Consider the following 20244-nt stretch of genomic DNA (forward strand, 5'->3'; position numbering starts at 1 on the left):
CCACAACCCATCTTCCCCCAACCTGCCTCTCCAGAGCCTCTTAGACTCCCAGCTCCATTTCTGGCCTTCCTCTGGTGGTACCATTAGTCATGTTTGGATGGGGTCCTCTCTTCCTTCTCTTTGTTTGTGTGGTTCCCAGAACCTGAGATGCTATGGCCTCTATTTCATCCTCTGAGATACTGTCCACCCTACCGGTTTATCTCAAACTCTACCTCCTCCAGGAAGTCCTCCCTGATGCCTGTTCCTGACTGACACTGCTCATACCAGTGGACCTTAGGGCCCGCTGTCTGTGGCTTGCTGGAGGATCATTCCTGCACTTGCGTGTCTTCCTATGCAGCACAGAATCCCTGGAGGGCAGAGTTGGAGCCCAGCACAGCTCTGGGGTGCAGCTGACACTGACCAAATGCTGAGATGAACCAAAAAAAGAGGCTCCCAGGGTGCGGGAGTAAGTGGTGGGAATGCTCTGGCCTCACACCAAGGGAAAGGGACAGCTGAGAAAGGCCAAGTGCAGTCCCCATGAAACTGCAGTAGGATTCAAGAGCCCGGAGAGGCAGAGCTCACGGAATTTGGAGTCACACAGACTTGGGTTCGAATCTTGATTTTGCCACTGACTTACTGTATGACCATGGGCAGGTCACACAGCCTGCAGCTGCAGTACTAGGACGGGTTGTAATACTGAGTTACAGTCTGTGTGAGCCTTAAATGATACAATGGGCTCATGGTACCTGCTCAGGAAATTAACTCAGAATGATATGCAAACTCCTGAGAGGACTTTTGGAGTAATTACAGAGGTTAACGACTGCCTCATTTACATCTGCCATCTCCTCAGAAGTGGGGATTCTTATTAGCCCCCTTTATAAGCGAGGTACTGTGGCTCAGGGAAGCAATCACCCTTGCACCTGGGGTTCAGGCAGGGTGAGGGTGATATCCGTGTTGGCTCCATCTCTGGGCCCTGGGAGCAGAGTAGTGAGAAGGAAGGTGGGCAGCGCTTAGGTTTCAGCGCACACTGGGTAGGCCCCAACTCCCTGCACAGCCAGGCTTGAAGTCACATGACCAGCCAATCCCAGGGCCTGGCCCAGAGCAGCTGCCACGCCTGCCATATGCCTTTGTTCCATGGGCTGTGCCCCTCCTGCCTCCAATAAAGCAGGGTCAGCTGTGGCCAAAGTGGGGGTGGGGAGGGGCTGGGGATGGGCAAGGCAGCAGCAGCAAGGCCACTGACAGCTGAGAGATGCGAGGGGTCGAGAGCAGCAAATTCACACGACAGGGCGGCTGCAGGCTCATGTGGCCTTTTCATATGAACAAGTGCCCTGCCTGCTGCACGAAGCTCCATACCGAGTCTTAAGGAGTGGAATGTTGGACACCGACCCCTGCCACCTCACTGCGCAGTGAACAGCTCGCACTATGGGGCAGCCCTGCGTACCCAGCACCACTGTGGGGCCGAGCTCTGAGCTTGGCATGGAGACACGGAGGTGACTCAGACCCAGCACCGGCTCCTGAGAATCTCACAGGCTGGCCAAGGGTCCAGGAGAACGCGGGAGGGAGCTCCTAACTCGCTCTGGGGGGCCAATTTCCACAGTGTGAATATTCCCAGTACGGGCCATTTCAAGGGACCAATGTGCAATCCCTGAAGGGGAGCTGGGAAGAGATGTGGGCAGCTGGGTCTTTGCAAGCTGGTCCAGGCTGGCCCCAGAACACCCCTGGGGCTCAGACCCGCTTCAGTTGAATCCAGAGGAAGAGGAGGAGTTCCCTGGGGCGGAGAAGTGGTAGGGGCAGCAGGAGGGAAAAGCAAGAGCAAAGACGAGGAGGCATGAAAGTAAGTAGGGGGCAAGCTGTGAAGGGCTGTGAAGGGGTTGTGATGGACAAGGGACCACAGAAGTCTTCTGGAAGCTGGTAATGTTTTGGTTCCTGACCTGGACAGGGGTTACAAGCCCAGTATGATTTGTTAAACTGTTCATTTAAGTCTTATGCACTTTTCTGTATGCTTGTAATATTTTACAATAAAGATAACTATTTCATTCAGGGATAACTGCTACTTACAATTGTTCTATTTCCTTCCAATCTTTTTCCTATGCACGTATTTATATGACCATTCAGCAAAATTTTCATGTAGGAAAAAATAAATTCCTTATCCACACACCATAAAGAAGAAGGCATTTCAACATTGGAAACAATGTGGTATAATGAAAAGGGTGTGGGATTCGGAGTCAGAGAGATCTGGATTCAAATCATGCCCCCTACAGTGCGAACGTGGAGGCCCAGCAAGAGCTTCTCCTCGCCTCTCTGAGCTGTTTGCTCCTCTGCAGACAGGGAGAGGTAACACCCGCATCCTGCAGGGCCGTCCGGAAAATCAGAGACAGCGTGTGTCAGGGACATGGCACAGAGCCCAGCCCACGACAGACCCTGGACGCATGTAACGTACAAGATATCTTACATGCAAGGCATTGTTACTGGCATTGTTTTAAAAAGTCAGAACTAAAAGAGTTTCCCTGAAAATACATGACTGAGTCACAGAAGTTATAAAGCAATGATAACCCCATAAGGATAAAGACAAATTAGGATTTGCCCAGAGAATAACCCCCATGATAAGCAGACACAAAAACCCATTGTGTGTGTGCCCGGGGTGGGGCAGTAATGGAAGAAAATGGGGGTGTTTAGCCTGGTAAGGAAGATTCCAGTGGTTTATAAGATCTGTGCAACAGATGCGTCCTGCGTGCAGCACAGAACAGAATTAAACCCAACAAACAGGACTTACAGGGAGCTAATTTCCACTGGATATAAGAAAGGATAGTCTCACTAATACTAGACAGGTAAGGAGTGAACTCCCCGTCACTAGGGGCACACAAGCAAAACCTGCAAGAACACTTGGTGGGAATGAAGAGGAAGGTGCGCATGGTGGAGGCGCCTCGAAGCTGGGCCCTGGAACTTTTATAATCAGCAGCATCCACTCCATCCAGCAGTATGCAGACATGTGCAGAACGGCCAGTGTCACGAAGTAAAGGGCACTCGGAGGCCTTGCTCATCTTACCTGGTTATCGATTTTCAGTTCCACCAGAGAAGTGTTGTGCGGAAGGGCTTCCACCAGGCGCAGGATCCCAGCTCCGGAAATGAAGTTGGACTCCACGTTCAGTGTCTTCAATACCTTGTTCTCCTTGAGCATCTCAGCAAGGGCCTTGAACCACAGGAGAAAAGCGAGGGTATCTATGGGTCACCCTGAGCAAGCCTGGAGCCTTGAGTAAAACCTAAAATACTGAGGGAAGCTGTCTGGGAGCAAGAGTCTTTTGTACACCTGTGCTGTTTGAGCCAGGAACAAGCAAGATGGTCCCCTCAACCTCCTTCGCCAATCATAGCTCTGTGTCTGTCCTCCCCTCCAACTTGCCACGGCTCCTGAAGCCCTACCAGGTTATCCCATGATCCTTGGCCTGCATCCAAAGCCTCTGCTGGGAGCAGGTTCTGCTCTCCCATTCAGCCTCAACTTTCACTGCTCCCTTGTGGTGGGGCTCCTCCCAGTTCCCCGTGCCTGCCCAGTGCCTCCCATCGCTTAGCCTTTGCTCACCCTGCCCCTGCCACCTGGAATGCCCTTTCCTGTCTGCTTTGCCCACCCAAACCCTACCTGTCCTTCAAGGCCATCCTCAATGCCCCTTTCTCTGAGAGCCTTTGCTGACGCTCCCAGAGAGCTGTGGCCTGTCTTCGTGAACCTCATAGAATTTCTCCATGGCCTCCCTCATGGAACTTGTACTCCCCAGTTTGGATTGCTTTTTATACAGATGTCTGTGCCCTTAGACTATCTACCCTGGGTGGGCAGAAAATGCACCTTATTCATTGCATGACGCCCACAGTGTTCAGCACATAGTAGGTCCTCAGTCACTGTTCACTATGTGACTAGTGGAGCCCTGACCTCCCTAAATATTCTCTCTTGTCTCTCCTCTTTCCCTGTTGGAATTCCATGGTGTCATTCTCTTGGTTAGAGCAGCAGAGAGCGGAGAGGGAGGCCTGGGAAACCACCCCCTGGGCAAGTGACCAGGGCAAGTGGGAGGACAGGAGCTCAGGTAGTCCCCTTCACGTTTGTGTGGAATTCAGCCAGGGGGTGTAGATGGCAATCAGAGCCTCTGAAGCAAATGCAGTAATTAGCAGTTGGTGGAAACAGTGTGTCATGGAGGAAAGGAGACACCGGCAGCTGACAGACCAGGACGTACAATCTGGGGCCCTCTTGTCTGAGCCAGGAACGCTCCCCCACCATCCCTGCTTGCCGAAACCCTACAGAAGGTTCCCCTCGCAGGAAGCCTTCCTGACTGATGCCACCACTCCCTCCTCAGCTGGCCTTGCTGTGTACCCCCAGGATGGCAGGTCAGCTTTATTTGTGACCCTGAGTAGCTGTACCCTCCCGAGGGGAGGGACCCAGTCTGTGTTCTCTCCACAGCAAACTTCTTGCTCCCCAGGGAAGGCCCGCCTGAGCGTGATAATCAAAATATTTAACAAGCAGTAGGCAAGTCCACCAGGCCGATCTAAGTAGACATGCTGGTGGCTGAACAGGACTGAGAGGCTCTGTCATATCCGGTGTCAACTCTGTTTGCTGGAGCAGAGTGGAGGAACTGGGGGTGGGGTGGGCAGGAGAGGAGCTGGGGCAGGCAGTGGGGGTGCACGCAGAGCTCCGGCATCCTTATTTACCAGCCTGCCCAGAGCATTTCAACATTCGACAATGGGCATACTGGTGTGAACGGGCTGACATCAGCTGCTGGCCGGGCACAGGGTCAATGTGCCATAAACATTTGTGGAGCTGAGCTGAAGGCCAGCATGGACATGCTTGGTTTCTGATGCACGACACAGCAGTGTACTGGGCATGTGGTTTGCCAGCCACATCCATGGGTGAACTCAGGACCCACTGGAGAGCTCCTGAGGTCAGAGGTCATCTCTCCAGGAGCAATGAGAGACTCTAAGCCATTCCTATCATTTCAAATATATCAGAGGAAACTGTCCTACCTATTTTCAAAACTCAAGAAGAACTGGTTGCTACTAAATAGACTTCCAAGCAAGGAAAGTTATCAGGGATAAAGAAGGGCATTACATAATGGTAAAGCGATCAATTCTCCAAGAAGATATAACAATCCTTTTTGTATGTGCTTCTAACGACAGAGCATCAAACTACGTGAGGAAAACTAATAGAATGGCAATGAGAAATAGGTGAATCTACTACTAGAGTTAGAGATTTCAACATCCCTCTATCAGAAATGGACAGATCCAGCAAGTTGAAGATCATTAAGGATACACCTGAATCCAACAGCACCACGAAGCACCTGGATGCAAGTGACATCCATAGACCACTTCCCCCAGCAACAGCAGAACATACATTTGGCGAGATCACATGGAGTAGTCATCAAGATCGACCACATTCTGCGTCATGAAACACACCTTCATAAATTTACAAAACCAGAAGTCACACAATGCCTACTCTCAGACTCTGGAATTAAACTAGCAGTCACTAGCAGAAAGATAACTGGAAAATCTGAAGATATGTGGAGATTAAACAACACATTTCTAAATAACATATGGGTCAAAGAAGAAATCACAAGAGAAATTGAAAGGTATTTTGAATGAAATAAAAATGAAAACATAATTTATGAAAATGTGGGGGATGCAGCAAAAGTAGAGCCTAGAGCCGGGGTGTCAAACTCATTTTCACCGGGGGACACGTCAGCCTCGTGGTTGCCTTCAAAGGGCCGAATGTAATTGCAACTCCTTAACTGTTAAGGAGTAATTACATTTATACAGTCCTAAAATTATTTCGGCCCTTTGAAGGCAACCGCGAAGCTGATGTGGCCCCCGGTGAAAATGAGTTCAACACCCCTGGCTTAGAGGGAAATTATGACAGGGAATGCATATATTAGAAAATAAGAAAAATCTAAAAACAATAATATAAGTTTCCATCTTAAGGAAATGGAAAAAGAAGAGCAAATTAAATCCAAAGTAAGTAGAAGAAAATAAACAATAAGAACTAGAGAAGAAATCAATGAAATTGAAAACAGGAGATCAACAGAGAAAATCAATGAAGCCAAAAGCTGTTGTTTTGAAAAGTCCAATAAAATCCACAAGCCTTGAGCCAGGCTTAGAAAAAGAATAGAGGACACAAATTACTAATATCAGAAATGAAAAAAGAATACCACTACAGATCCCATGGAAATTAAAAAGATAATAAAGGAATATTATAAACAACTCACATCTTTATGAAATGGACCAACTGGTTGAAAGACAATTTTCCAAACTTTATGTAAGAAGACATAGACTATTTGAATAGCTCTTTATCTCTTAAAGAAATTGAATCAATAGTTAATAGCCTTCCAAAACCAAAAGTACTAGGCCCGGATGGGTTCACTGGTGAATTCTACCAAATACTTTAGGAAGAAATGATACCAATTCTCTTTCAGAAGACAGAAGTGGAGGGAATACTTCCTCACTCATTCTTTGAAGTCAGCATTATCTTAACTCAAAAGCAGACAAAAACATTACAAGAAAATGACAGACCAATATCTCTCATGAATATAGATGCAAAAATCCTCTAAAAATGGCAAATCCAACAACGTACAAAAACAATTATACACCATGACCAAATGGGATTTATCCCAGGTATGTTAGGCTGGTTCAACATTAGAAAATCAATTAATATAATCTATCACACTAACAGGAAACCAAATAAAAAGCACGTGATCATATCAATAGATGTAGGAAAAGCTTTTGATGACATCCAACACACATTCATGATTGACAACTCCATGAACTAGGCATCGAGGAAAACTTCATCATCTTGGTAAAGAATATCTACAAAACCCCTACAGTTGACATCATACTTAATGGTGAGAAACGTGAAACTTTACTACTAATATCAGGTACAAGGCAAGGATGTCCCTTCTCACCACTCCTCTTCAACATATAGCTGATGCAATAAGACAAGAAAAGGAAATAGAAGATATACAGAATGGGAAGGAAGAAATGAAACTACATTTGTTTGTAGATGACATAATTGTTTATGGAGCAGACCTGAAAGAACTGATCCCCAAAAGCCCCCCTAGAACTACTAAGTGATTATAAGAAGGTTGCAGGATACCAGGTTAATATACAAAAGCCAATCACTTTCTTTTATACCAGCAACAGACAACTGGAATTTGAAATAAAAAACACAATACTATTTACATCACCACTCCCAAAACGAAATACTTAGGTATAAAGCTAACAAAATATGTATAACATCTATATGAGAAACACTACAAAACTCCGATGAACAAAATCAAAGAACTAAATAAATGGAGAGATAGTTTGTGTCCATGGATAAAAAGATGCAATATTGTCAAGATGTCAGTCCTTCCCAACTGGATCTACAGGTTCAATGCCATCCCAGTCAAAATCCCAGGAAGTTACTTTGTGCGTATTGACAAACCGAGTGCCACCAAGCTGTTGATGACCACCCCTGGTAAGCAAGTCCTGCACCTTTTCCTCACTGTTAGTGTGTAGCGATCACACTACACTGTTATCTTTAGTTGTCCACGTGGCCAAATGGACCGTGAATCCATGCAAGTGGGAGCTATGACTGACTTGGGTGCAGTTGTATTCCCAGAGCCTAATTCACCGCTGGACACAGAGAGACTCTGAAAACATTTGTGTTAAATATTTAAAAAGGAAAAAAAGAATTGATGGCTACCTTATGTGAAGTACAGTTTAATTTGAACAGCAGTATTTTAAAGACACGAATAAAAAACAAATGAAATTGGTCATCAGGACCTGCTGATGAAGACAATGCTTTCAGATATGGAGGAACTGAGGCCCAGTGTGGGACAAGCCTTGTCCAAACACGACATGCTGAATGCACAGAGAGCTGGCTACAGGGTCCACGTGACTTGCACTTAAACCTCAGCTTCACCTCCTACTCGCTCTGCAACTTTGGGCAAAGCAAGTGCCCTGAGCTCCCTGCATCCCAGGCTCTTCATCTGCAAAGTGGGCAGACCTGCACTTCTGGGATCGGGGTGGCTGTGGAGGTTAACTGGGATGATGTACAGACGGTGCCTGGTAACAACCAACCTGTTTACACCCTGTCCTGGCTCTAGCCCAGTGCCTTTCACCCACCGCACAAGGTTCTTCATCAGTGGGATATGGCCGGTCTGGAGGCCACAGCACCAACCCTTCTGTTTATATGCCACCCCCCACCACCGATACAGCAGAACAGAAAGGTACGTACAAATGCCACGGGGTCATTGCTGCGCGTCCCCACGATGCTGAACTTCTTCACATACGAGTTGTCTTTCAGGGCTTCTGCGTATGCCTTGAGGGTGGGTATGGGGATATTCTGCAGAGAGAACGGCAGGCAGTGACCGGCAGCCCTTCCCAGGGGCAGGGTGGGAAGAAGGATGGGGGCTAACGTGCTCACACAGGCAGCCTGAATTGTACCAAGTCTCTGACCGAAAAGCAACATGGACAAGGGATTTCGGCTTTGCTCCAAATGGCTGGGATTTGGGGAGAACTTTCTGGTAGGCAGATCGAGAAAATCCTCCCTGAAATTTCAGATGAGACTCACAACTCCCTCCTTGCACACTCAGAGGCCAGAGAGGAGGCAAAGTCAAGGCCGCAGATGCAGAGAAGTGTTGTGCCAAGAACTGGGGCCTGGGGCTGTGGGGGCGGGCAGGAGCTTCACCTCTGCCCCAGAAAGTGGCCACGTTTCTGCTCTGCTCTGTGTCTCCGGGGAGGTCTCTTCCCTTCCCTGGGCCTGTTTCTGGAAAACAGAGGTGTGTTGGGCGGGGGGAGTTGTACTCGATGACCTTTAAGAGACATCTGTCCCTGAGGGGCTAAGCCCTGCAGCACAGAAGAGGTCCCTGGGCAACTTTTCCAAAATGCTGATGCTCGGGCCTGCGCCAGACCCACTGAATCAGAATCTTGGGATGGGGGTGTCTGGGCACTGGCACTTATTTTTTGATTCTTCAGATAAAATATACTGATCTAGTCCAATTGCCTAAGGTACAGAGGGGAAACTGAGGCCTGGAGAGGGCAAGCCGTGGTTGAGGCCCCACAGCCCCATGCCCTCCACGCCGGCACCCACTGCCAGGGTGCTCAGTTCTGAATGGTGCCGGTGTCTCCCTCTGGGCACACGGTGGACAATGGAGGCCCCCGAGAGGGACGCTGGCTGTGTTTTAATGGATCTCTCATTTCATAGCATCACTTTAGCTCCCCATGGGAACAGAGCACAGGAGGCCAGGTGGCGGAGAACACTGCAGACGCGGGTTTCCAATCTGATTGTGTTGTGGGGCTGGCAGTCACTTAAGAGAAAGTGGAGAAGAAGGGAAAGAGGAGCCAGGGAGTGAGGGGCCTGCTGCTGGTGTTACTTCCACCCCCTCCCGGAACTAATCCCACTGGCCTCCGGGCTGAGCAGGTGGGCGGGAGGCTGGGCTGCTTCTGAATTCCTCCTGCCGCCCGTCCAGCATAGGACTGCCTGTCCATCTGTCCCTCCTCTGCCCTGGGTGGTCACACAGGAAGTGTCCAGAGAGATATGGCTGGCATCTTAGAATACATCTTCAGATGTTTGGGCCGACAGCTCTCCCCCAGGGCTTCAGAATGAGGCTGAATATGTGATTCAGCAACTGTGGTGGTTCAGGGGTGGCCCTGCCAGGGTGTGGGTTACCCATAAGCCTGGCAGGCACTGGGCTTTTCTAGCCTTGAGATGCTGAGCAGCCGTGTGTGTGTGACTCACAATTTTATCTCAAGGAGCTCTGTGTTTTGAGTAACATGGCGAGTTTCCCGAGTTGAAGCTGGGTTGGCTGGGGGTAAGCATCTGGGCCTGCTGTCAGACCTCTGAAAGAAACCAGGGCCGCGGGATGTACTTGTTTACGCTGTCGTCCCCTCGGAAAGACTGTGCCCCTATTCCTGATGCAGAAGCACCCGGAGCCCAGAGAGGCCCCTGCCATCTCTGTGTGGCGAAGCCTGGCTGTCTGCAGCAGGTGGCATGGCTCTCTGGTGATGTGAGGGGCGACAGGGGCTTACCCGGATGTTGTTGAGGTTAACCTCTTCGAGTTTGGGGTCGTTTCTCTTTATCCGCTCTAGCGTTTCCTCCACGTCTGTCGAATTGGGCTCTTCGTCGGGCACAGGTTTGTATTGTGTTGGTTTAATCACACCTAGAGTGACCCACAAAAAAGGGAGGTGGCTCACAGAAATGCGGGATCCCGTTCTCTCAACCCAAGCACACTCTGGAAGGAAGAAGTGGCGGAGTTCAGGGACAGTGGAGAGGGAGCGGCCCTGCTTGGACTCTGGCTGCGATGCCCTGCACGAACTAGGGGACTTCCTTAAACTCTCTGCACCTTGACATCCTCATCTTGTAGCCTGTGAACAGGGGCTCTTTTGAGGATGAAAGGAAGCCTGGATGGGAAAGAAATAGGTGAGCCTTCGGTGTGTGGGGGGGTAGTGATTCTTTTGGCAACACTCTAGGGGCCAAAATGCCAGCTTGGAACTGGGTGCCTGAGCAAGTCAGACAATGCAATGTTGGCACAGGAAAGGACAGGAGACTCACGGGACAGGAGAGGCCCCCGGGACAGCCCATGTGGGTGCATGGGAGTCACAGGCAACATGGAGCCCAAGCCAGTGGTGAAAGACACGCTTTGCAAAGAATGGTGTTGGGACGAGAGATCCATTCAAAAAATGGAAACTGGATCTCATCTCACGCCACACACAGACACGAACTCCAGGTGGATTAAGAAGGTGTATCTAAGAAGTAAACCTCTCTAGCTTTTAGAAGAAAACATAGGAGGCCATTTTAATAACACTGGCACGAAGAAGGCCTTTGTAAATGAGACACAAATCCCAGGAGAGCAAAAGGAAAAGGTGGCTAGATCTGGCCACATAAAATGTGCACGTTCTGCCACGAGCCAGAGAACACGAGTGGGGGGCAGCGAGAAGTGGGGGTGCTTCACTTCCGCGGGGGCGGGGTGCCGAGTACTCACTGTTGAGTCCCTCCTTGTTCACGATGGAGCTGCTGCCCAGGGCCTGGTAGTACTGCTGGTTGCTCATGAGTGTGTGCATGCCCAGGATAGCTGCGGGGACACGCAAGGGCTCAGGACTCGCCCCGCTCAGACGGAAGAGCCTCCCAGGCACGGACATTCCACTCCCCCGAAATTTTTGCTCCCAGAAATAGCAAGAAACACTTGCATGAAACCTTTTACATTTTCTTTGCCTCTATCTACATGAATGTCAAGTCTCTCTCACCAGCCTAGATGTCCCTAGTGCCCGGCCTCAGGTTCCAAAGTGTCCCCTGATGTCCCACTGGCACAGCCAGCCCTACTTGGCTCAAACAGAACTCATCTTCCCAGCAACAGCCTCTTCCTTTGGATCGCCTTCCATCCTGTCATCTCGTCTGTCCCTCAGGGTAGAGCCTCACTCACTGGGCACCTTCACCATGTCCCCACCCTTCTAAACTGTGTCTCTGGTCCCACCTTCCACTCCATCACCTCCGTCTTGGTTGAGGCCCTGTCATTTCTTGGCAGTACTGTCACAGCTGTGTAGTCGCTGGTGTCCTGGTCCTGCCCCCAGCATTCCGTACAGAGCAGCCAGAAAGATCTTTCTGGAAATGTAAACCTGACCACCTCACACCTGTGCTCAGTCATGTTTCCATCCATTCCCTTACTGAACATTTACTGAGTGCCGACATGGTGTGTCCAGGGGCGAGGGGACAGTGGGGGACAACACAGACAGGACCCCTGCCCATGCAGCTTACAGTCTGCTGGGGGAGAGAGCTGCTGAGCAGGTACCCACGCAGTTAGACACAGAGGCACAGAGTGTGGTTGGCGTGTGAAGGAGAAGCCCCCTGTGCTCTGGGAGGATGGAACAGGAGGACTTGGATGGGAGTGGTGAGTAACGGTTGGCCAAGTTAAGAGAAGGCAAGCAGAACATTCTGGGCAGAGGGAATGGCGTGGGAGAGCCCTGGGCTAAGGGAGTGGAAGGCGGGGAGGGGGAAAAGGGAGATGGACAGAGGTGAAGCTGGACACATGGTGGACTCGCCCTGGGCCGGAGAATCCACTGTACGCTAGTGACTCACATTTGGCTGCGCACTGGAATCACTGGGGAATCTTCTGCTACCCAGGCCTCCCCAGACCAATTAAATCACAATCTCTGGGGCTGGGGCTGAGACATCTGCCTTTTTTAAAGTTCCCAGGTGGTTTCAGTGGGCAGTCAGGGTGGGGACACTGAGCCTGATGCTGTGCCCCCGAGTCCTCGCAATGGCCCTTGGGAGTAGATTTTGTTCAGATAGTCCACACCGGATCCTGCAGGGTCTCAAGGTTCAGGTAAGGAGTTTGGACGTCTTTTTGTAGGTGCAGCCTGGGGAGCCACTGAAGGCCAGAGCAGGGAGTGAGCTGGCGTGATCCAGTTCTGCGAGGGTTACTGTGGCTGCCCGGAGAACTGACTGCAGGGGGAGGGCAGAACATGGGGGCACCACATGGGGGAAGCCATTGCAGCCATCAGGGCGGGTGGACGGTGGCTTGTGTCCCCCAGAGCTTCACTGGCCCTTCCTGGGCTGGCCCTGCTTCAACAGCCTCGTCCCTCCCCTACACCGTTTCCACCCCGGGGGCACAAACAGTCTGCTCAGTAGATCTTCCTGTTGCTGCCAATGCCATCTCTTCTGCTGGCAGTTCCTGCCTCATTTGCAGTGCCCGCTGTCGAAATGCCCCCAGGCGTGTTGCCCTATTTGGCACATAAAATTAAAGACACCCAGTTAAATTGGAATTTCAGACAAACAATGAAAAATGTTTTAGTATAAGTAGGTCTCAGTCAGTATTTGGGATCTATTTATATTAAACACTTATCCATTGTTTATCTGAAATTCAAATCCAACTGATCATCCTGTATTTGACCTAACAATTCTATCCCTCAAGACTTGGAACAACACTTCCTCCCCCAGGGAGTCTTCCTGGATTCCTCCCTGTCCTCTGCTGGTTCTTCCACAGCACCTGGTGTCCTTATCGCAGGATGCAGTCTACATGGCGGTGGAGATGTCTGGGTGCATGCGTGCTTCCCCTACCGGACTATGGACGTCCAGGAGCCAGGAAAGAATGTCATCTCTCTTTTCATTCTACCTCTTCCGGAACACAGTAAGATTTTGGTAAATATTATTTGCTGATGATATTTTAAATCCCCCTAGCCATTTCTTTAGAGGAAGGTTTCTAGTTAGAGAGAAAACACCAGAGCTCTTCGGGAAGAGTCAGGAGACCGACCAGTCCTGACTACGCCCCCAGTGCTGTGGGGGCTGGGGCAGGCCCCTTCCTATCCAGGCTTCAGCTCTCTCTGTCCAGTGAGGGGGTGAGACAAGATCAGGGCTGGACATACAATTCACCTGGGAACTTTGAGAAACTATCCATGCCCCACCCTGGAACAACTAATCCAAATCTCTGGAGGTATATTTTTTAATCTCCTTGGACGATTTTGATGCTCAGAGGGAGCTGAGAACCACAAGAAGAGATGATCTCAAAGTCCCTTCTGTTTCTCACATTCTAAGAGTCTTCTCTGCTAAAATTAGACCTGCCTGCTCATCGCTAAGGAGAGCTGGTAGGGAGGGAGGCACTGCATTTTTACAAGCTCGCTCATTTAATTTAGTGTCGCTACGTGGGCAGTGGGAGCTGAGGCCTGAGTCAGCGGCAGGTGAATCAGATCACCGCGCATCACCTTCTGGGGCTGCCTCTTCCAGCTCCCACACTCGGAGCATCTCGCAGTGCTTCCAGGCTGCTGCTGGATTGCAGGTTTGGAAGAACAGTTTGGAAAGGTTGCTGGGAATCCCAGGAACTGTGTGACCTCGTGTGGCTGGCTAGTCTTGCTTAGAGTGTATAGGGAGGTGAAAAATGCAAATTGCAGTTTGGGCTCAGATGATAGCTTCCTGTAACAGTCCAGAAAGCAGGGCAGAGGCAGGACGGTTGCAGAAAGTGCCAGAGGACAGAGGAAGGGGACCTGGGCTCCAGTCTGGCTTTGGCACTCATTTGCTAGGTAACCCTGTCCAGGTCACTCCTGCTCTTTGGGCCTCAGTTCTCTCCCCTGTAAAGTGGGGTGCATCTGAATGCTGACCTTTTACCTTCACAAAGGACTTAATAGCCACACCACAGCTCATCTTCTCACCCTGTTTGATGTTTTAACCGGCCGCCAGGGCCAGCGCTGTCGACCCTCTGACTTTTCCAGCAGGTTCGAGGGGGAAATTGTGAAACACCATTCAGTAGGGATTCTCTGGCTTCTAAGTTAGTATTCTCAAACACTCCTCCACACACTAGGTCACCAGCGGTCCCGAAGTTGTAAAACTTCCCCTCTACTTTGGAATTCTAAAAACAGATAACATGTATTCTAGGAGGTAATATCAATAGCAGGCCTAAGAAGAAAAAAAGCCATTCTGCAGCTCTGAGGAAATTAGGGAGGAAATTAGAAAGAAGGAAGGAAGGAAGGACGGATGGACGGAAGGAGGGAGGGAGGCGCGAGTGACGAAGGAAAACAGCACATCAGCACCGCCTGCTGCTTCATTCTTGGTCGACATTGGCAAGGCTGAATTTAGCACCGGGGAATGTAATTTTTTTTTTTTTAATATGTCTAGATCTTCCTCAAAACTCAAAAAGGACTATTTTTGAACTCTGAAAAAGAACATCAAGTTCTCTTTCCCCTCTCTGCCTTGGCAGGGTCCACCCAGTCCGTAATTCCACTAAGGAAGCAGAGAGATAACGGCACACTTCCCGGGCCTCTCCCGCTGCCAACTGGTCCGACTGGCCCAGGGCAGGCGCCTGCATCCTAGGAACAGTTGGGAGAAGCTGGCGCTGGCCCAGGTCTTGGGGATGGTTGAAGGGCTCCTGGATAAGCCACAGCCTGACTCTCGCAGAACAGGAGCCTGGGGGCACAAGCAGGACACCAGAAGCTGGAGTGGGGCTGCCTCTGGGTCAGGGGAGCCAGGGGCTGCCACCTGTCCTTGGGGGTGGCCTGGGGGCTGGTCCTTCCAAAGGGTGAGTCTCCCGACCCCCAATTCCTGCTTGTGTCCTGTGCCACCTGAAGAGTCCCTAAAGGCAAGCCAGGATCACATCCCCAACTGGAGAGGGGCGGCACTGATAATGGCAAATGCTCACAGACAACTCCCAGTGGCCTCTGAGCCACAACCCAAGGCCACACGCCAAGAATTTAGTGCTGTCGGAGGCCTGTCTGCCATGACCCTGCGGGGACACTTTTCATGTTAAAATGTACATGCTTTTTTGATCGGTCCTCCTCTCACATCCTGGGCTCGCCAAGAACAGGGCCTGGACCCGATTCTTTCACACAGTAGGAGTTCAGTAACGATCGCCGCCCCATGAGTGATGAATGAAGGCATGGGCAGTGTGCGGACTTGAAAACGAACGAACAATGCGAGTTCGCAGGCCTTGCCTTCGCCGTGTCACCCTGAGCCAGTGTGACACATCTGCTGGGTGTCCCCTGCATGTTCCATCATCCCCAAATACCAAGCCTGCTGCAGGTGCATCTGCACAGTGAGTGGCCCAGAGGGGCCTGCCTCCTGCCCGGCTCCCTCACTCCACCCAACCCTTCCTCCTTTAAGGGTCAGATGCACCTCTGACCTCAGCTCCCTGGCCCCATGGCCCAGCCAAGTCCTTCTTCCTTTATAACATTCGCTCTCCCTTGTCATTCCACATCAGCCTCAGTGCTGGTTTACATGGCTCTGCGAGGGCAGGAACCAGGCAGCTTTCTTAGGATTCTTTCTCCAGGGCTCATCCAGAGCCTGGCAGCAGAAGGGAGGCCGGGATAGCGGCTGTTGAGTGAATGGGCGGACCGGTGCACTGAACTCCATAGAAGCGCTCTGCCTGGGAGCTGAGTCGTGAAGGCTCGCAATGAGGCCCTCCTTCCTCTCCATACTCTCCTCTCTCTAGTGACTCGCCCACATTGGCTCCCGCCACTCCCTCCTTGAGAAAGGTCAAACCACTCCCCACCCTCCCGCCCCCACCTCCGGTGGGCTTGCCACACCCAGCGCTCTGACAGAATGTCTTGCCCCCACTGCCTCCATCTCTTGCAGCATCTTTGAAATTCTGGCCTCTGATCCAGCACGAGGAGCCACATCTCACATGCAGTCCCGTGGTTCTACCTGGCCGTTGGCCTCATCTGGGGCCTGCCTCCCATGTTCCCATCCTCTAGACACCACTGCCTCTCTGCCCACGCCCCTGCTTTCATTGCCTCTCCCAACACTCTCGTAGTCCCAGGGGACAGTGCCCTGGTGTGGCATCCAGAGCCTTTCCTACTGTGGCCCCATCCACCCCCAGCCAACTCCATGAGACCTGGCACCCCCCTCACCCATCATCTGTGTCCACTGTGCCCCCAACCCTGAAGGGCTTTGCCCAGGTGGCACTGGATGGTGATGCTGCTACTGGGCCATAGAACGAAGCTGCCTGGGTTCAAACCCCACGGGCAAGGCCCATGACCTCACTGTGCCTACTTCCTCCATCCGTAAAATGGGGACAATAAAACTGACTTCATAGGATTGCTGCAGTCAATAAATAGCAAGCAAGGCATTGGGAGCAGCTCCACAGCCCCTGGGGCGTGGTTGGTGGTCAGCAAACGTTCAGTGCCCCATTCCTCAGAGGCACTGCCACGTTTCAAATGGCTCGTGCCTGATAACAGGCACCCACGGTGTGCCCAGAGCACGGGTGTTAGCTTACAGCTCCCTCCCCCCGCTTTCGGGACCTCAGAAGGGTACGGTATCATGGACAGATAATCACAGTCAGTCATGCCAACAGAAATAAAGAGAAGTAGTTTCAAGAAACCAACACAGAAACTCAGCCCAATATTGCAGTCCTGCCTCGGCACGGGAGCCGGCCGTTCTGACGGCACAGTCATCTGATAATCCTTCTGAGCTGACTGATGAGGGGGGTGATGTCACGGAGGGCGACGTGGGGGGTGGGACTGGGACAAAAACAGCTCCGGGTGAGTCAGCGGGCAGGCGCTGCACTGCCGTGCCCCCACCCCCTCCTTGCTGCGTGGATTAACCGGAGGTCAAGGGGACACCTGCCCTCCCTCCCAAATCAGGGAAATGGTTCGGTCAAAATGTCCACGCATGATGTGGGCTCTGATATGATTTGTGTTGTTTTGACAGAACAGACCTTGAACTTCAAAGCAAACCAGTTACGTTTGCCGAGTTAAGTGCGCCGTCTCCGTCGGGTGAGATGCTTGCTGCTTCAGTACCTCACAGGGAAAATGAAAACCTTCCTCCCTCAGCCCTGACACCTTCAAGCCACCGCCTTTGCCAAATGTCCTGCCTCCTGAGGAAAAGGCTGTTTGGGTTCAAGTCTGCACACTGGCTCTCCACGTTCACTCCCTGGGTCCCTGCAACCTGGCTTTGGCCACCAGCACCCAGGGTCACCCCTCCTGAATATTTGAGTCTTCTCACTGCCCCTCCCCCACGGGGTTCGACTACCGATGACAGCCATCCCCCTTTCCGCTCCCCATCCCCTGTAACGGATGTCCTCAGGACTCATGCACAACACCCACGAGAAGCCAGAGGATGTGATGAGGCAGGAGGCCAAGTCCGCTAGGTTTGGTGGCCTCACCTGGCCTGTGCCTCTGAGTCTCAGGCCAGCCCTGAACCCTCATTCTGTCTCCCCAGCTCTTGAGTAATTTTTGCCCATTCTGATTTGGCCTTTGGTTCCCAGCCCATGTGTGGCTTACTGGCCCCCAGTGGGGCTGGCATTACCCATTTCAACTCCTCCTTCCACCCTGGCTAGGACACTTGCCGGCGGAGCCCCAGCCCCCGCTCCTGTCATGGCCTCTGCCTGGAGCTGGACACTAATGACGCCTGCACCTCTATGCTAACGCTGCTGCCAGGGCTCCAGTGTGGCTCCCTTGCAGAACTCAGGACTTTTACCTATAACCGTTCCCACCTGGGCTGCCCACAGACACTTCAGAGGGCACTCAGCATGCCCCGGCCCCGGGCCTGCTCCTCTCCCACTGCTGTGGGCTGAATTGTGTCCCTCCAAAATCCGTGCATTAAAGTCACCATCCCCAGTACCTTAGAATTTATTCCCGTATTTGGAGATAAAGTCTTTAAAGAGGTGATTGAGTTCCATTGAGGCTTTTAGGGTGGGCCCTAACCTAATCTGACTGGTGTCTTCACAAGAAGAGATAAGGACACACAGGGACACCAGGGGACACATGCACAGAGGGACGCAGATGTGGCCATCTGCAAGCCAACGAGAAGAAACCAAACCTGCCAACACCTTGATCTTGGGCTTCGAACTTTCAGAACTAGGAGAAAGTAAATGTCTGTACCTTAAGCCACCCAGCCTGTGAGATTTCGTTACGGCAGCTCCAGCAGACGAACACACCCCCCTTGATTAATGGCACCACCATCCACTTAGTTTCTGGAGCTGGCAGTGCAGACTGTGACTGGACTCCTCCCCAACTTCACCGTCACAGCCAGATAGAGTCAAGCCCATTCTTCCTCTCCCCTTCCCACCTGCCTGCGCCTCTCCCCACCCTATCCGCCTGTCGTCATCGGGGTGATGGCTAGTAGGCCCCAAGTCTGCAGAACAGAAAGGCCACCCAGCCCACTGGCTGGGGGGCATAGAGTGATGTGGGGGATGAGGAATGCAGGCGTGGGGGCAGGGACTAGGCTGTAACAAGGAGAGACGAGGAGGTGGCAAAGGGCTCTGAAGACCGGGCTGCCCCCCTGGAGTTGTGGGGCTGTCTGCGAAGGTCATGTGGAAACACACGTGAAGACAGAGGGTGTTGTTTGTGAGAATATGAGATGGGGGAGGGTTCTGAGCTGGGCAAAGTGGTAAAATCAGGTGGCTTTGCTCCAGCCCTTGTGAACCTCCCAAACCTGAGATGCCCACAGCCCTCTGTCTGTCCCTCCATTCTCTCTTCCCAGGTGGCGTGGGCAGGATTTGGTGCAGGGTGGGCACAGGGCCCCCGCAGCTCCCACCCCCCCACCGCAGGAGGTTTCCACAGCCCTCTGGGACAAGTTCCTGGCAACAACAGATGGCTCCATGGTGTAACGGGTTTGGGTGGTTTTATCTCTATTTCTCTTGTTTGGGTTTCAGGTAATTGGTTTCTATTCTAATATTCTTGGTCTCCTCTAGTTCTTGCTAGACAGAGAGAGTGCGTTCATGTCGAAATAAACCATCCAAGGTTCCCTGCAGCTGGGGGTCAGCTCCTCCTGGAGGACATGGGGGAGCTTTTGGAATGCCTCTTACCCGCGATGTCACAGAGTTCAGCATCTGAGGCGTTCGCCAAGGCCTCCTCCAGCTCCGGCTCCAGTGTCACACTGTCTAGCACGGGATCCATCGGCTTCTGCTTGGGGACCCAGACCTTGCCTGCAAACACACGAGTGCCCGTTACAGGAAGGGGGCGGCACTGGGGCAGCCTCTGGTGACAGTCTGGGTGACTGTCCCGGAGCCCTGTGATCCCTCGATGCTGAGTCCCTCTGGGGACCCAGTGCCAAATGTCCCCAAGAACAGGAATCGAAGAACTCCAACAAAGCAGCTTTCACCTTTGAAAAGAAGACCCTTATAGCTTGGTCAGACCAGACTGCTCGCTACTGGACACTTTGATCATTAATGTACATGACTTGTAAGTAGGAGAAAGATGCAAAATAAAAGTATATTATCATGCCAGGGTCTGGAATATCCTCACCAAAGGTTCTGATAGGAGGGAAAAATTTAGAAACATCTCTAAACAAAGTAAATAAAATATACTCAGATTATTCAAAGTGAATGGGGAACAGGAAATGTCTCCTTGCCTCATGGGACATGATATTTTTATTATTTTTTACATATTTTATTTATTTATTTTTAGACAGAGGGGAAGGGAGGGAAAAAGAGAGGAAGAGAAACATCAATGTGTGGTTGCCTCTTGCATGCTCCCTACTGGGGACCTGGCCTGCAACCCAGGCATGTGCCCTGACTGGGAATGGAACCAGCGACCCTTTGGTTTGCAGGCTGGCGCTCAATCCACTGAGCCACACCAGCCAGGGTGGGACATGAAATTTTTAAAGTGTCAGACTCATAACTGAATGAGGGAGCAAAGCGGCACATACAAGCATAGTCACTGCCGTGTCCCCCAGTAGGAACGGCTGAAGGAATTCTGGGCATCCACACAATGGAGGTCCCACTCCTTATAAAGGACGATGGAGACTTCCACTTACTAAGAAGGAAAATGTGATGATAAAATGTGGCAAAAGCGAGCGTACAAAACAGCAGGAGTCCTGGCTGGCATGGCTCAGCGGAT

At 51.5% G+C, this 20244-nt stretch overlaps 1 protein-coding gene across 3 annotated transcripts in view; it reads right to left on the reverse strand.

Annotated features, from left to right (window-relative positions):
• TMOD1 (tropomodulin 1) overlaps positions 1–20244 on the reverse strand; it is a 74979-nt gene that overhangs the window by 16036 nt on the left and 38699 nt on the right. For all 3 annotated transcript variants that reach the window (XM_024560236.3, XM_024560235.3, XM_045195230.3), the window contains exons 4-8: positions 19212–19331; positions 10968–11057; positions 10015–10145; positions 8222–8329; positions 3026–3169 (exon numbers count right to left, since the gene is read on the reverse strand). In XM_024560236.3, coding sequence (XP_024416004.1) covers positions 3026–3169; positions 8222–8329; positions 10015–10145; positions 10968–11057; positions 19212–19331 — 593 coding nt within the window. The remainder of the gene's footprint in view (positions 1–3025; positions 3170–8221; positions 8330–10014; positions 10146–10967; positions 11058–19211; positions 19332–20244) is intronic.

Source organism: Desmodus rotundus, chromosome 1 (assembly GCF_022682495.2).
Source record: "Desmodus rotundus isolate HL8 chromosome 1, HLdesRot8A.1, whole genome shotgun sequence".
In the NCBI taxonomy this organism is placed as follows: Eukaryota; Metazoa; Chordata; class Mammalia; order Chiroptera; family Phyllostomidae; genus Desmodus; species Desmodus rotundus.